This window comes from Mesoplodon mirus, assembly GCF_964341445.2.
Source record: "Mesoplodon mirus genome assembly, chromosome: 15".
NCBI classification, from domain to species: domain Eukaryota; kingdom Metazoa; phylum Chordata; class Mammalia; order Artiodactyla; family Ziphiidae; genus Mesoplodon; species Mesoplodon mirus.
In genome coordinates this window covers 26,828,517-26,844,516 of record NC_138991.1, presented here as the reverse complement: position 1 = coordinate 26,844,516, position 16,000 = coordinate 26,828,517, and the positions used below count along the sequence as shown (strand labels likewise).

Below are 16,000 nucleotides of genomic sequence, written 5' to 3'. Positions count from 1 at the left end.
CAAGAATCCTTATAAGTGAAAGAGGAAGGCAGGAGTATAAGAGTCAGAGGGGATGTGGACAGCAGCAGAGGTCACAGTGCTATGATTTCTGGCTTCGAAGATGGAAGGGGGCCATGAGGAAGGCAGAACAAAGAAATAGACTCTCTCATATAGAGCTTCCAGAAGGAACTCAGCCCTGCCAACACTTTCATTTTAGCTTAGTGAGACCTGATTCAGACTCCTGACATCAGGAACTATACGCTAATACATTTGTACTGTTTTAAGTCATTCAGTTTACGGTAATTTCAGCAGCAATAGGAACCTAATACACTCACCGGTGCCCTTGGGGGAAAAGTCCAACCTGCTAAGTACAGCACACAAAGCCTTGTGGGATTGGGCTTCTGCCACTGTGACTCTGAGCAAATTTCTTAACTTCTATGGGCCTCAGTTTTACCATCTGTAAAATGGAGAGGGAAAAAACCCCTCTAGGTCTGTAGTGAGATTAAATGCAAGGACATATTTACAGTACCTACTAGAGAGACTGCACACAGCACATCATCATTATCATCATCCTCATTACTGTTGTTGTCATTATTATTATCACAGAGAAATTGACAGGTAGTTAGAAGGCCTGGGTTCTACTCCCCTCACTAGGACTCTGTTTCTGCATCTGTAAAAAAGGAAACAAACAAAAACATACAGGTTTAGCCATCTCATCTTTCCTCTCTTCACTCTTTCCTGGTCACTGATCTGCATTCACTTCCTCAAACATGCTTCACTCTGTCTTCCAATTTTATACATGCTGTTCCCTCTGCTTGGAATGCCCTTCCCATCCCCTTTACCAGATGAACTCCCATTTCCTCCTGGAAGTCTCTGCTGACCCCAATTAGAGTTGGTTAGACCTCACTGTTATGCATTCCCAAAACATCCTAAACTTCCTCTATCATAGTACTGATTTTCTTTTATTACTATGGCTTGTTTTTTATTTAGAAAAAAAAGAAAAACAGATCCAGATAAGAATATTTTGACCTATTTGCTTCAACTGGGTTGTTTAAAAAAAACCATTTCAAATAAACTTGACATAGTTGAAGTTTCCTCTCCTCTCTCCTCCTCCTTAATTCTCTCCCCACAGGCAATGCTATCATGAATTGGGTGTGCATCTTTCCAGTCTGTGTTTTTAAACTTGTAATACCTATATACCCATAAGTATATAGAATATACTTTTGTATGTGTGTTTATAATTAACACAAATGTAACCTTTAAAAATATTTATCATTCTACAACTTTCTTTTATTGATCCAACAATAGGTTTGGGGATATTTCCATGTTGATATAGAGCTGGATCATTCATGTTAATCACTGTATAGTATTTTGTTATTCGGGTATATCCCCTTTTATTCATCCATTACCCTACTAATGGACATTTAAATCATTTCTAATATTTTCCACTAATATAAAGAATGCTTTATATTATATGCAAAGAACATCCTTATACATACGACCTATGCACAAGTGTTCGAATTTCTTTAGGGAAGGTTGTCACCTTGCACATTAGCTGCAAAACAAAAGGTAGTCCATGGGCTGTGCAGCTGTATTCAGAGAGCCTATGAGCTGTATATCCAGTAATTGAATCGACGAGTTGTAAGGTGTGTGCCTTTTCAACTTTATGAGATATTGCCAAATTGCCTTCCAAAGTGTGAATATAATCATATAAAGATTCCTGTTTCCCAACATGCTCACAGACACTTGGCATGCATATGTGTTTTAATTTTTGTCTAGTTGATGTATTTAAAATAATCTCTTATAATTATTTTGATTTATGCATCTCAGTTGCCTATTGGCAATTTAAGTTTTTTCTGCTGAAAGTTCCCTATTTATATATTTTGTTCACTTTTCTTTTGCAGGTTGTGGGGGAGAGTCTTTCTTAATGGTTTTCAGGAGTTCTTTGAATGCTTGCCCTTTGTTATATAGGTTGCAGATTTCTACTCCTAGTCTATAGCTTGTCTTTTAATCCAATTTGCAATGTCTTCTGTTACATGCAGTTTAAATTTTGAGAGAGTCACAGATCAATTTTTCCCTTATGAGTTGTGCTTTATTAAGAAATCCTTCTTCACCATGAAGTCATAAAATTATATATATATATATGTATGTATGTATATACAGTTGACCCTTGAACAACATGATTTTGAACTAAGCAGATCCACGTATATGCAGATTTTTTTCAATAAATATGTACTACAGTACTATACAATCAGAGGTTGGTTGAACCAAGGATGTGGAACCGTCTATAGGGAATGCCAGCTGTAAAGCTATAGGTGGTTTTTCAACTGCTTGGGGTTGGCACCCCTAACTTCCGCATTGTTCAAGGGTCAGCTGTAGTCCGAAATATTTGTTTGCCATATTTATTCTTTAATCCACTTGAATTAGGTATCTATTTTTTATTCCTATGGAATGCCAGTTTCTCAGTGCCATTTACTGAGTTCTCCATCCTTTCCCTTCTGACTTATGATGCCACCTCTATGGTACATCAAGTGCACACACACACACACACACACACACACACACACACCTGTGTCTGTTTCTAGGATCTCCATTGTATTCCATTAATATTTGCCTCTCCCTGCACCTATTAATGTGACTTAATAAGCAGAGAAATATCTCCTTTCCCCAACAAATACACTTTGTTGTTTTGGTTTGATAAGGGCTCTCAAAAATCCTGATTGGATTTGGGAAAATACATGTCTTTATGATACTGAGTCTTCCCATCCATGTACATGGTATATTCCTCCACTTATTCAGGCCTTCTTTAATGTCCTTCAATAATGTTTTGTAATTTTCTCTGTGAGAATATTAACTCCACAATCCTTGTTGGTTTTGTTCACTGCTGTATCCTCAGAGTCAAGAATGGGGCAAGACATAGAGTAGATGCTTAATAATAATTTGTTGTTTAATGAATGTCTTGCGTATATTTTGTTAGATACATTCCTACATAACTTATGTTTTGTTGGTATAAAACAACAACAACAACAAAATTTTTTTAATAGTTTCTAGTCAGCTATATAGATATAGGTATATAGATTCCAGGGCAGTGGGGAAGTGAGGCAGGGAAGGACAGGGAGCCAATACAGGATGCAATGACGAATAAATTGCCACTTCAGGTTATACGCAGGGGAGAGACAAGATCAGATTTGTGTTTAAAAGGACTCTTTGCCGGCAGTGCAGAGAATGAATTGGAATGGATAGGGCAAAGTGGGCACAACTAGACAGGAGGCTACTACAGGCATTGAGGCGAGTCCTAGCATAGTTGGTGCCTAAGAATTAGAGTGACTGGGAGAGATCAGAAGTGACCTATTGGCCAGGTGACCAACTGACCAGGTAACTCAGTGAGGGACCGAGTAAGGAAACTTAGAACCATCGCATTGACCGAAAACTGACAATTTTTCGGACGCAGTGCTATTAGTTCAACCGAAGTGCAGCCGGAGGAGACGCTAGGCAGTGAGTGCCCGCGGCTGGCAGGCGGTCTCTGGCCCGGTGTGCCCCAGGGTCGCGGAGGCGTGGGGTTGGGAGACAAAGTAGAGGGGAGTAGAGGGGTCCGGGCCGCAATGACACGCAAGGGTTTCAATCAGCTCGAGTCTGAGAGCTGCGGCGAACGGCGTGTCCTTGTCTCATCCAATCAGAGCGGCAGATCCTTCCCTCCGTCGCCTTGGCAACGGGACACAAAAGCTCGAGCGGGACGCGGTGACGGTTTGGGTCGGGCCCTGGGGAATCGTATCATGTCACGACAGAAGGTAGGGGTGCCCCTCGATCCAGATGTTCCATCGTCCCAGAGAGGGAGGGAAATCGCGGAGGGATTCAGAAGTTGTGGAGGGATTCCGGTTAGAATGGGAAGAAAATGACGAGTTCAGAGAAAAAACTACAAGTCCCGGCATGCCGCGCAACGCCGGAGTTACATGTCATAGCATCTGGGCAGTGTTGAGTCTGATAGTTTGAGCATTTTAATATCTACAGTAAGTTGATTTGGGAAGCAGGGTAGATATGCATAAAATTATATCACTTTCCTTTTCTCATTGCAGAATCAAAATTACAAGGGGCCTGGATTGCCAAAGGGAAAAGAGCGGTGAGTGGTCCCACCCAATCCAATAAACCCAGAACTAACTGCCTGCTTGCTTGCTGCCTGCCTTCCTTCCCTTTGTCCATCCCTCCCTCCCCACTTCTTTACTTCAATAATGATAATGATAATAAACAATTAGTGAGCACTTACCATGTGCCAGGCCCTGCGCTTGTTACTTTACTTGTATATCTCATCGAATCCTTACCACAATTCTTTGAAATAGATACTACTCTTATGTCCACTTTACAGATGGGGAAACTGAAGCTCAGGGAGGCTAAGTTACTTGCTCAAGACCATAGCATGTGTTAGTGGCAGAGCTTGTTGGACTCCATGGCCCATGTTGTGTCTAACTGTGTTTCCTTGCCTCCTTCAACAACCATGGGAAGTTGACTTGATAATGCAAATGTCAACTGCACTCTGAACTTCTGCATCGCTCTGCATCAATAACCTGGTTATAGAACTCAGCACCTCTTCGGATTTCTTAAAAATAATCCACTTGCACAAAGCAGGAGTGAGCAATGCAGACTTTACTGAAGACTTTTGTGGGAATTAGAGGAGGTAGTTTACATTGCACACACCATGGCAAATATTTTAGAATTTTCTATTCCCTATTTCATTATATATTTCTGTTCTTTCTAATGCCCTTCCTGGCTACACCACCTCTGGGGCGGGCATGCATGGCCTCTGACCTTTCTCTCATGCAGCACCCATCTTCTTTGCCTTCTTTGTCTCTGTACTGACTGCTTTCCACCAATTTCAAACCTTTCACTCTTGCATGCACAGTGTTCCACTGTGTTCCAGATCCTGGCCCTAAACTTACACACCCACTCCCACCTCAACAAAACAAAGAGCACTTCAGTTAACAGGACCCATCCATCTGTTTTATCAAGGCAGATATTGATTAGAAATGCATTTAGCTACAAGTAACAGGAAACCCAACTAATAGTACCTTTAAAAAATTGTATTTCTTTTCCTCATGTAACAAAGAGTCTGGAGGGCTGGTGCAGTGGTTCAACAATGTCAGAGCTAGTGTCTCTGTGATTGCCTTCACATTTTCCTGATGGACACCAGGTGGCTGCTGCAGCTTCAGCCTTCATGTCATGATCAAGATGGGAAGAACGGGGGAGGGCAGACTCAAGCCATCTCTCTCTTTCTCAAATCAAAAGAATAAACACTTCCCAGGAACCTACCCTCCTTGGCAGTTTTATGCTTTTATCTTATTGACCCACATTTTGTCACACGGACACCCCTAGCTGCCCGAGTGGCTAGGAATAAAAGTTACATAAGTGGCATTATACTGTTATATTCTGCACCCTGCTTTTGTCTCACAAAATTATACTTTCGGTATTTATCCATGTTGGTGCATGTAGCTCTGGATACATTTTAACTACTGTATGAGTTCCATTATATACCACAAGTTATTTATCTATCTGCCTTCTGAAAGGCACTTAGGTTGTGTCTTATATTGGCTTCCTCCAGAAGCAGACCCTGAGATAAGGATGTGAGAGCAGATCGTTTATCTGGAAGGTGATTCCAGTAAGCATCGGCAGGGAAGTGGGGAAGTGAGACAGCTAAGGGAAAGAAACCAATAAAAAGTGCATTATTGACAGGTTATTGCTGTGGGCAAGTGGGGCTCCTTCCCACGGGGGATTCCTATGAGATACTGTAGAACACACTGTAGACTTACCCCAACTGAGTGATGAAAGAGCTGGAGGATTTATCCATAAACTTCAGTCATCATTGGTTTTATGCTGTTGGGGGGAGGGCAGTTAACTCCCTGGTACTTCAGATCTACTCCAAGCACTGGCTGAGCAGACCAAGGGCTAGAAGAAGACTTCAGGTAAAGAACTGCAGGTGCTGGCAGAGGAAAGCCCTGTGATTTGCATGCACAGGAATGGCAAATGCCCAAGGGATAAGGATGGACCACCAACAGTGTGTGCTGCAGATTACTTCCATAAAAATATTAACAGTTACAGATGAACGTCCTTGTATGTATATTGCCGAGTACATATGTAGGGTATCTACCTAAGGTGTAGCTCTAGGATAGAATTGCTGGGTGTAGAGTATATGCACATTCAACTTACTAAATACTGCCATGTGGTTCTTCAAAGTGCCTTCTACTGGCAGAGGAGGAGTTTCCATTTTAGCACATTGTTGCTAAAACTTGGACTTTTAGATTGTTGCCAGTCTAATGTGTATGAAATAGCAATTGATGGGTTTAATATGCCAAATTTCTCTCCAAAAGTTTATCCAATTTACACTCCCATCAGCATCACTATCATTTCTCCACATTCTCGCAAACACTTGGTATTTGCCTGATTTTAAATATTTTCTCCAATCTGATGGATTTGAACTTGTATTTCTTTTTTTTTTTTTTTTTGAGGTATGTGGGCCTCTCACTGTTGTGGCCTCTCCCGTTGCGGAGCACAGGCTCCGGACACGCAGGCTCAGCGGCCATGGCTCACGGGCCCAGCCGCTCCGCGGCATGTGGGATCTTCCCAGATCGGGGCACGAACACGTGTCCCCTGCATCGGCAGGCGGACTCTCAACGACTGCGCCACCAGGGAAGCCCTGAACTTGTATTTCTTTATTGTTTGGGATTAGCTTTAAATATTTCACTACTTTAGAGCAGTAGTTTTCAAAATTTGACCTCAGGATCCCTTTACAACTTAAAAATCATTGTGAACTGTAATAAATTTTGTTTGTGCAGCTTATACTTATTAATATTTACCACATTAGAAATTTTAAATGATAAATTTTAAAAATACTTGTTTATTAATTCATTTTAAAAGCAATCACATACTCATTACACGGAAGCATAAATAACATATTTTTATGAACTATAACTATTTTCTCCCTCCCCCAAATTTACTGAGATGAGTGGTGGTTGTTTTACATTTTTTGTGAGGCTCTTCAATATCTGACTTAATAGAAAACATTCAGCTTCTCAAATTTTTCTGTATTCAATCTGTTGTGATACGTTGTTTTGCCTGAAGAGTAGGAAGAAAATCTAGCCTCACAAAGATATGTTGTTGAAAGGAGAGGACTTTGTGTACCCCTGAGAGTTGGGGACCTTGAGGAGTACTTGGACCACACATCAAGAACCACTGCTTTGGGACTTCCCTGGTGGTGCAGTGGTTAAAAATCTGCCTGCCAATGCAGGGGACACGGTTTCCATCTCTGGTCCGGGAAGATCCCACATGCTGAGGAACAACTAAGCCCGAGTGCCACAACTACTGAGCCTGCGCTCTAGACCCCGTGAGCCACAACTACTGAGCCTGCGTGCCACAACTACTGAAGCCCATGCCTAGAGCTGGTGCTCCACAACAAGAGAAGCCCGCGCATGCCATCGAAGAGTAGCCCCGGCTCGCCACAACTAGAGAAAGCAACGAAAACCCAACGCAGCCAAAAAATAAATAAATAAATTTATTAAAAAAAAAAACAAAACACTGCTCTAGGGAATTACAATATGCATCCTTAACTTATCACTATCTACCTTGACTCAATATTGTACCACTTGGTGTACAACATAAGAGCCCTAGAACAGCATTCTCTGTTTACTCCCCTCCCATCTTTCATGCTGCTATTTTTGTCATATATTTTACTTGTAAATATATTATAAATCCTACAATACATTCTTTTTTTTTTTTTACAATGTAGTTTTTTGTTGTTGTTGTTTTTGGTTTTTTTACTTTTTGGCCACACCACCTGGCACATGGGATCTTAGCTCCCTGACCAGTGATCGAACCCTCACCCCCTGCAGTGGAAGCGTGGAGTCTTAACCACTGGACCGCCAGGGAAGTCCCAGCCCTACAATACATTCTCATTATATTCACTTTACATAGTTAATTGTTTGTTTTTTTAAATTAAGATATGGAAGAAAGTATTTCAAATTTACTCCACTCTTTATCCCTTCTTATAGCTCTGAGTCTCCATCTGGTATAAGTTTCCTTCTACCTGAAGAACTTTCCTTTAAAATTCTTAAAAGATGATGTCCCTTTGTCTTTAGGTTTGCATTGTCTCTGATGAGAAGTCAGCTGTCCTTTACAGTGTCTCCCCACCACCGCCCCGGCAGTTACACATACACATACACACACACACCTGTATGTGTCTTTTTCCCTTGTCTGTTTTTAAGACTTGTCTGGTTTTCAGCAATTTGACTATAGTTTGTTTGCCTTTGTGTGTGTGGTGTTTTGTATTTATTCTCCTTGGAGTTAATTGAGCTTCTTGGATCTGTGACTTGATCATTTAGTCAAATTTGGAAATTTTCAGCCATCATTTTTTCGAAAAATATTTTCCGTCCTATTTGCTCCCATCTCCTTCTGGGATTCTAATTACATGTATGTTAGTTTGCTTGATATTATCCCATAAGGCACTGAGATTCTGTTCTTCTAAATTTTTTCTTTCTCTAATTCAGATTGAATAATTTCTATTGACCTGTCTTCAAATTTATTATCTTAAATTTTTTCCAGCTTTATTGAGATATAATTGGCATAAAACATTGTATGATTTAAGGTGGACAATGTGACGATTTGATACACATATATATATTGTAAAATGTTTACCACAATAAGGTTAGTTAACACATCCTTCACCTCACATAACTACCATTTTGTTGTTGTTGTTATGGTGAGAACACTTAAGATCTACTTAAGAACACTTAAGATCTACTCTGAGCAACTTTCAAGTCTATCATACAGTATAGTCACCCTGCTGTACATTAGATCCTCAAAACTCATTCCTCTTATAACTGAAAATTTGTACCCTTTGACTAACTTTACTATCCTTTTTTCTACAATGTCCAATCCCCTGTTGAGCTCATCCTATGAATTTTTAATTTCAGATACTATGATTTTCAGTTCTACATTTTTCCATTTTGGTTCTTTTTTAGACTTTCAGTGTCTTTTCTCATTATACTGATTAAATGTAATTAAATATATTTAATATATATTTAATGTAATTAAATATATTTACTCATTATATCCACCTTTTCATGTAAATTCTTTTTTTTTTATCTTATAATTGCTTTACAATGGTGTGTTGGTTTCTGCTTTATAACAAAGTGAATCAGTTATACATATACATATGTTCCCATATCTCTTCCTTCTTGCATCTCCCTCCCTCCCACCCTCCCTATCCCACCCCTCCAGGTGGTCACAAAGCACCAAGCTGATCTCCCTGTGCTATGCGGCTGCTTCCCACTAGCTATCTATTTTACGTTTGGTAGTGTATATATGTCCATGCCACTCTCTCACTTCGCATGTAAATTCTTTAACATATTTATAATATCTGTTTAAAGCCTTTAATAATTCCAATAATTGGGTCATTTATGAGTTTATCTCAGTTGGCTGTTTTTCCTCTTGATCATGCATTACATTTTTCTGTTTTATTATTGCATGTCTTATATTTTTTATATTCCATTCTGGTCATCGTGTATAAAAAACAGTGAAGACCAAAAAATTACACACAGGGCTTCCCTGGTGGCACAGTGGTTGAGAGTCCGCCTGCCGATGCAGGGAACACGGGTTCACACCCCAGTCCGGGAAGATCCCACATGCCGCGGAGCGGCTGGGCCCGTGAGCCATGGCCGCTGGGCCTGCGCGTCCGGAGCCTGTGCTCCGCAACGGGAGAGGCCACAACAGTTAGAGGCCCGCGTACCGCAAAAAAAAAAAAAATTACACACACCCACACCCACATATGTGTATGTGTGTGTGTGTGTGTGTATATACAGGCATACATCATTTTATTGTGTTTTGCTTTATTGCAGTTTACAGATATTACGTTTTTTACAAATTGAAGGTTTGTGGCAACCCTGCATCAACAAATTCTATTGGTGCCATTTTTCCAACAAAATTTGCTCCCTTCGTGTCTGTGTCACGCTTTGGTAATTCTCACAATATTTCAAACTGTTTCATGATTATTATATTTGTTATGATGATCTGTGATCAGCAATCTTTGATGTTACTACTACAACTCACTGAAGGCTCAGATGATGGTTAACTTTTTTTAGCAATGAAGTATTTTTTAAATAAGATGTACATTTTTAAAAGACACAATGCTATTGCACACTTCATAGTCTACAGTACAGTGTAAACATAACTTTTATATGCACTGGGAACATGGGTTGGACCAAAGCTTTAATTACACTGAGTTCACCCCAAGCCTAGCCTCCTGTCCTGCCATTTTGAGCTTGTTAGTATTTGACCTGGGAGGAGACTGGACTGCAGTTCCGTTTTTTTGTTTGTTTGTCTGATTTTTGTTGTTGTTGTTGTTCATTTTTGAATTCAACTCTGGCAGGGCTGCCGGAATGCAAACACCACGTAAACATGCAGGAGTCTGGGTTTTCTCTCAGCTGTACTGTTTTCTCTACTGTTCCTTTCTTAAGCAAATTTACCAGAATCTGGTTTGGTTTGGTTTGGTTTTGGAATGGGCCCTTCCAGATTTTGATTTGTTTTGCCATCCTACATAATGTGTAAGCTCAGCTGATTTCTCCTGGTGCCACAAACTCTCTCTTCCACAGCTGGCTTGTTCCTCCACTTGCCCACCCCAGGCCAGGCAGCCAGCCCAGATCTGGAAACGGCTGCATCTCTCTGCTCCCCCCCATGAAGGCCTTGTTTCTCTCTGGAATCAGTTCATCAAGTTTTCTTTTGTCTATTGCTCTCCACTAGCCCCATGGACAAGTATATTTGTTTTGTACATTTTTTTCTCATTGTTACTATAGGATTGAAAGTCTTTTACATTCTTTTACATCATAACCAAAAGGGGAAGTCCTCTCCTTGGTATTTTAATTTGCATTTCTTAATTATTGGTAAGGTTGAGTATCTTTTAACATGCTTGTTGGTCATTTAAATTTCTATGCTATTAATTGCCTGTTCATAGCTTCTAGACATTTTTCTATTGAGTTTGTCTTTTTCTTAATGATTTGTAGTAGTTCTTTATGTACTTGGTCCAAATCTCTTATGGATTATAAGCACCACAAATATTTTTCCTTAATCTATAGGTAGTCCTTTAACTTTATTTGTGGTATATTTTGTTATAGAGTTCTGTTATATATACAGAAAGTTGAGTATATCATAATTTTACAGCTCAATGAATTTTCATAAACTTAATATACCCACATCAGGAAACAGAACATCACCAGCATGCCCTCTTCTAATTATTCCTCGATAAAGGTAGCCATTATCCAGACACCTAAAGATGTGTTGGGAATTCCCTGGCTGTCCAGTTAGGACTCCGCACTTTCACTGCCAAGGGCCTGGTTCAATCCCAGGGAAATAAGATCCTGCAAGATGTGCAGCCAAAAAAAAAAAAAAACCTGTTAATTTTTAAAATTGAATATTTTAATTGTGGATTCATATGCAGTTGTAAGAAATAATACAGAGAGACCTTATGTGCCCTTTACCCAGTTCCCCCCAGTGGTAACAGAGTAAAACTATAGCACAGCATCCAACTAGGATATTGACATTGATACAGTCAAGATATGGAATATTTCCATCACCACAAGGATCCCTCATAGAGCCTTTTATAACCACACCCACTTCCCCTCCCTCCCCCTCTTCCTCCCCATCCCAACGTACCCTATCTTTAACCCCCAGCAACTGTTGTTCTGTTCTCTTTTCAATAATTTTGTCCTTTCAAAGAGTTTTTTTTGTTTTTTTTTGGCGGTACGCAGGCCTGTCACTGTTGTGGCCTTTCCCGTTGCAGAGCACAGGCTCCGGACGCGCAGGCTCAGCGGCCATGGCTCATGGGCCCAGCCGCTCCGCGGCATGTGGGATCCTCCCAGACCGGGGCACGAATCTGTGTCCCCTGCATCGGCAGGCAGACTCTCAACCACTGCGCCACCAGGGAAGCCCCAAAGAGTTTTTATAATGGAATCACACATTATATACTAACCTTTTGGGACTGGCCTTTTTCACTCAGCAGCTTCGCTAGAGATATATTCAGGTTGTTGAGTGTATAAACAGTTCATTCCTTTTTATTGCTGACTAGTATTCCAGGGAACGGATATACCACCATGCATTTAACCACTTACCTATTGAAAGACATCTGGGTTTTCTTCCAGTCTGGGGCTATTATGAATAAAGCTGTTATGAACATTTAAGTACAGGTTTGTGTGTTAGTTTTCATTTCACTGGGGTAAATGCCCAGGAGTACAATTGCTGGGTTATATGGTAGTTGCATGCTTAGTTTTTTAAGAAACTGCCAAATTATTTTCCAAGGTGGCTGTACCATTTTATATTCCCATCAGCAATGTATGAGTGATTCAGTTTCTCTGTGTCCTTTCCAGCAGTTGATGTTGTCAGGGTTTTTTATTTTAGCCATTCTGATACTTGTGTATTGCTATATCATTGTGGTTTAAATTTGTACTTCCCGGGCTTCCCTGGTGGCGCAGTGGTTGAGAGTCCGCCTGCCGATGCAGGGGACGCGGGTTCGTGCCCCGGTCCGGGAAGATCCCACATGCCGCGGAGTGGCTGGGCCCGTGAGCCATGGCCGCTGAGCCTGCGCGTCTGGAGCCTGTGCTCCGCAACGGGAGAGGCCACAACAGTGAGAGGCCCGCGTAGCACAAAAAAAAATTAAAAAAAAAAAAAAAAAAAAATTTGTACTTCCCTAATGATAAGCAATGTTGAACATCTTTCCACGTGCTCATTTGTCATCTGTATATCCTCTTTGGTGAAATATCTGTTCATGTCTTTTGCCCATTTTCTAATTGGATTTTCTTTTTAATGTTGAGTTTTGAGAATTCTTTATGTATTCTAGATAGTAGTCCTTTGTCAAATATGTGGTTGCAAATATTTTCTCCTAGGCTGTACCTTGCCTTTTCATTGACTTAACAGAGTCTTTTAAAGAGCAGAAATTGTTAATTTTGAAGGTGTCCAATTTATCAGTTTTCCCTTTTATGGACCATGCTCGTAGTGTCAAATCTAAAAATTCCTTGCCTAGCTCTTAGATCCCCAAAATTTTCCTCTATGTTTTATAATTTTACATTTTACACTTAAGTTTGTGATCCATTTTGAGTTAAAGTATAAAGTACTTTATACTTTATATAAAGTATGAGGTTTAAGCCTAGGTTCATTTTTTGCATGTGCATATCCAATTCTCCAGCACCATTTATTGAAAAGGCTATTCTTCCTCCATTGAATTGCTTTTGTTCATTTGTCAAAATTCAGTTGGGCAGGGACTTCCCTGGTGGTCCGGCAGTTAAGACTCCACGCTCCCAGTGCAGGGGGCCCAGGTTTGATCCTTGGTCAGGGAACTAGATCCCGCATGCTGCAACCGAGGGCCCACACACAGCCAAATAAATAATTTTTAAAAATTCAGTTGGGCATATTTGTGCGGGTCCATCTCTTGGTTGTTTGTTTGTTGTTGGTTGTTTGTTTGTTCTCTTGGTCTTTGTATCTCTTTCTCTGTGAATACCACACAGTCTTGATTATTGTAGCTACATAATGCTTTAAAATTGGTTAGACTGATTTACCCCACTTTATTCCTCTTTTCAAAATTGTTTTAGATATTCTAGTTCTAATATCTTTGCCTTTCCACATACATTTTAGAATTATCTATATCTACAAAACAATCTTACTGGGATTTTGATCCCAGGAATCGCATTAAATCTGCACACCAATCTGGGAAGAATTGACGTCTCTATTCTGCTGAGTCTTCCAATCCACGAACACGGTAGTGTTCTCAATTTATCTAGATCTTCTCTGAATTTTTGCATCAGCATTTTGTAGTTTTTAGTACATAAGTCCCGCACAAGTTTTGTTAGATTTGCACCTAAATATTCCTCTTTTTAAAAGTAATAGTTGTAAATTGTATTTTTAATTTCAGAGTTCATGTGTTCATTGATAGCATATAGAAATATAACTGATTTGTATGTTCATCTTATATCCTGTGATCTCACTGTACTCACCTATTAGTTCATGAATTGTTTTTTAGGTTCCGTGGGAATTTTTACACAATCATCTGCAAAAAGGGACAGTTTTCTTTCTTCCTTTCTGATCTACGTCCCTTTTATTGACTTATTGCACTGGTTAGAACTTCTAGTGCTATGTTGAATAAGAGTTGTAAGAGTGGACACCCTTGCTTTCTTCCAGCGTTCTCCACATATTCTTCAAATGTGTTTTTAATTACGCATTGAAACATTTTTATGTTGGCTGCTTTAAAATATTTGTCAGATCATTCTAACACATCTGCCATTTTGGCATTGGTACTATTGATTTTTTTTTTTTACATTTTTATCGGAGTATAATTGCTTCACAATGGTGTGTTAGTTTCTGCTTTATACCAAAGTGAGTCAGTTATACATATACATATGTTCCCATATCTCTTCCCTCTTGGGTATCTATTGATTTTTCTTAGTCACATTGAGATTTTCCTGATTCTTAGCATGACAAGTGATTTTCAGTTGAAACCTGAACATTTGGGGTATTATGCCATAGAACTCTGGATCTTGTTTAAACCTCTTTTAGGTGACTTTTTCTGACACCACTCCGGCCAGGGAAGGGGGCATGGTACCACCTCATTACTACCATAGAGTGTAGAAGTCCAGGTTCGCCACTTGACCTCCATTGACACTTGAGGGTAAAGGGGGTTCCTTCTTACTGCTGGGTGGAATGGGAGTTCTGGTTCCACTAGGCCTCTGCTGATACCACCCTGGCCGGGAGGGTTAGGAGTTCCTTGCTACTGCTCCCTACCTGACCCACATGAACACCACAGGAAGTGCAGCCTCATTACCACTGGGTGGTATTGAAAGTCCTGATTCTCCACTAGGCCTCCGTTGACATCAGCCCAAGGAAGAGGGGTGCCTCCTTACTGCCAGGTGGGGGTGGAAGCCCAGGCACATGATCTCCACTGACACAGCAGTGGTGGGCACCTCACTACCACCTGCTAGGGATGAAAGTCCCGGCTACATCTTTGACCTTCTCTGACACCAGCCTAGCCAGGGGTCTTGGGGGATATTGGGTACCTTGTTACAACCTGGTGGGATGTGTAGATTCCCCACTCAGCCTTTGCTAGCATAAGTGAGGGTGGGCCACATATTTGTTTCTGCCGGGGTTGGCCAGAGTAGAGAAGTTATTTTCTTAAGTGTTCCTTTCCTGGTTTTGTCAGCTGGAGAGAGCAGGCTTTTGTTGGAGGTTTTTTTTTGTCTGTGCCCATTGGTGTTTCAGACTTGCTAGCTTCTTCATCTCCACATCTGGGATCTATGAGGCAAAAAGATAACCCAGGGAATTCACCGCATGCTGTTCCATGGGTCCTGAGGTCCTTAGCTAATCTGCCTTCTTCTGTCCACCTTTCAGGGTCTTCTTATACTTGTTTTATATCTAATGTCCTGGGGTTTTCATTGTCCTGGTAGGAGGAAGAGGGAAAAGTATATCCATTCCATCTTCTCAGATGAGTGACAGAAAGGGGGATTTGCAAGAACATATCATTTAGTATAAGGATTAGCCATGGCACATGTAAAGCAACCAGACCATGAAAGGCACTGAAGACAGTGATTGCTGTTATTTTTCAATGATTCAAAGATTCTATCATTCTCAATTTGATTATTTTGTTTCATGCTATGATGCTAAATTCTAAAATTCAGTAATCCTATGTTTTGGCATTTCCATGTATGGAACTTGACCTTTCTTCCTTTCCCTTTTTTCCTATCCCTGGACTGTCCTAGGGAAATAGTTGATTCTGAGCAAGTGTTCCATTGCCATGTCTTGCAGAGAGCATAGACCGTCAATCCGGTTCAAGACCACTCTTATGAATACTCTCATGGATGTCCTTCACCACAGGCCAGGATGGGTGGAAGTAAAGGAGTAAGAAACCCTCACCCCCAGCCTTGTCTCTTCTTCCCTTTGTCTCACAGGTTCTTGTCTCCCTTCGTTTTTGTCCCAGTTCCCTTGGGTGGCCACTGGGACTTGTCCC

General features: G+C 40.7%; 1 protein-coding gene across 1 annotated transcript in view; it reads left to right on the top strand.

The window, feature by feature from the left end:
* The first annotated feature begins 3,745 nt into the window (after positions 1–3,745).
* The window catches only part of TTLL9 (tubulin tyrosine ligase like 9), a 55,882-nt gene continuing 43,627 nt past the window's right edge, over positions 3,746–16,000 (top strand). Inside the window, exons 1-2 of the mRNA XM_082644647.1 lie at positions 3,746–3,767; positions 4,053–4,096. Coding sequence (XP_082500773.1) covers positions 3,753–3,767; positions 4,053–4,096 — 59 coding nt within the window. The 5' untranslated portion in view covers positions 3,746–3,752. The remainder of the gene's footprint in view (positions 3,768–4,052; positions 4,097–16,000) is intronic.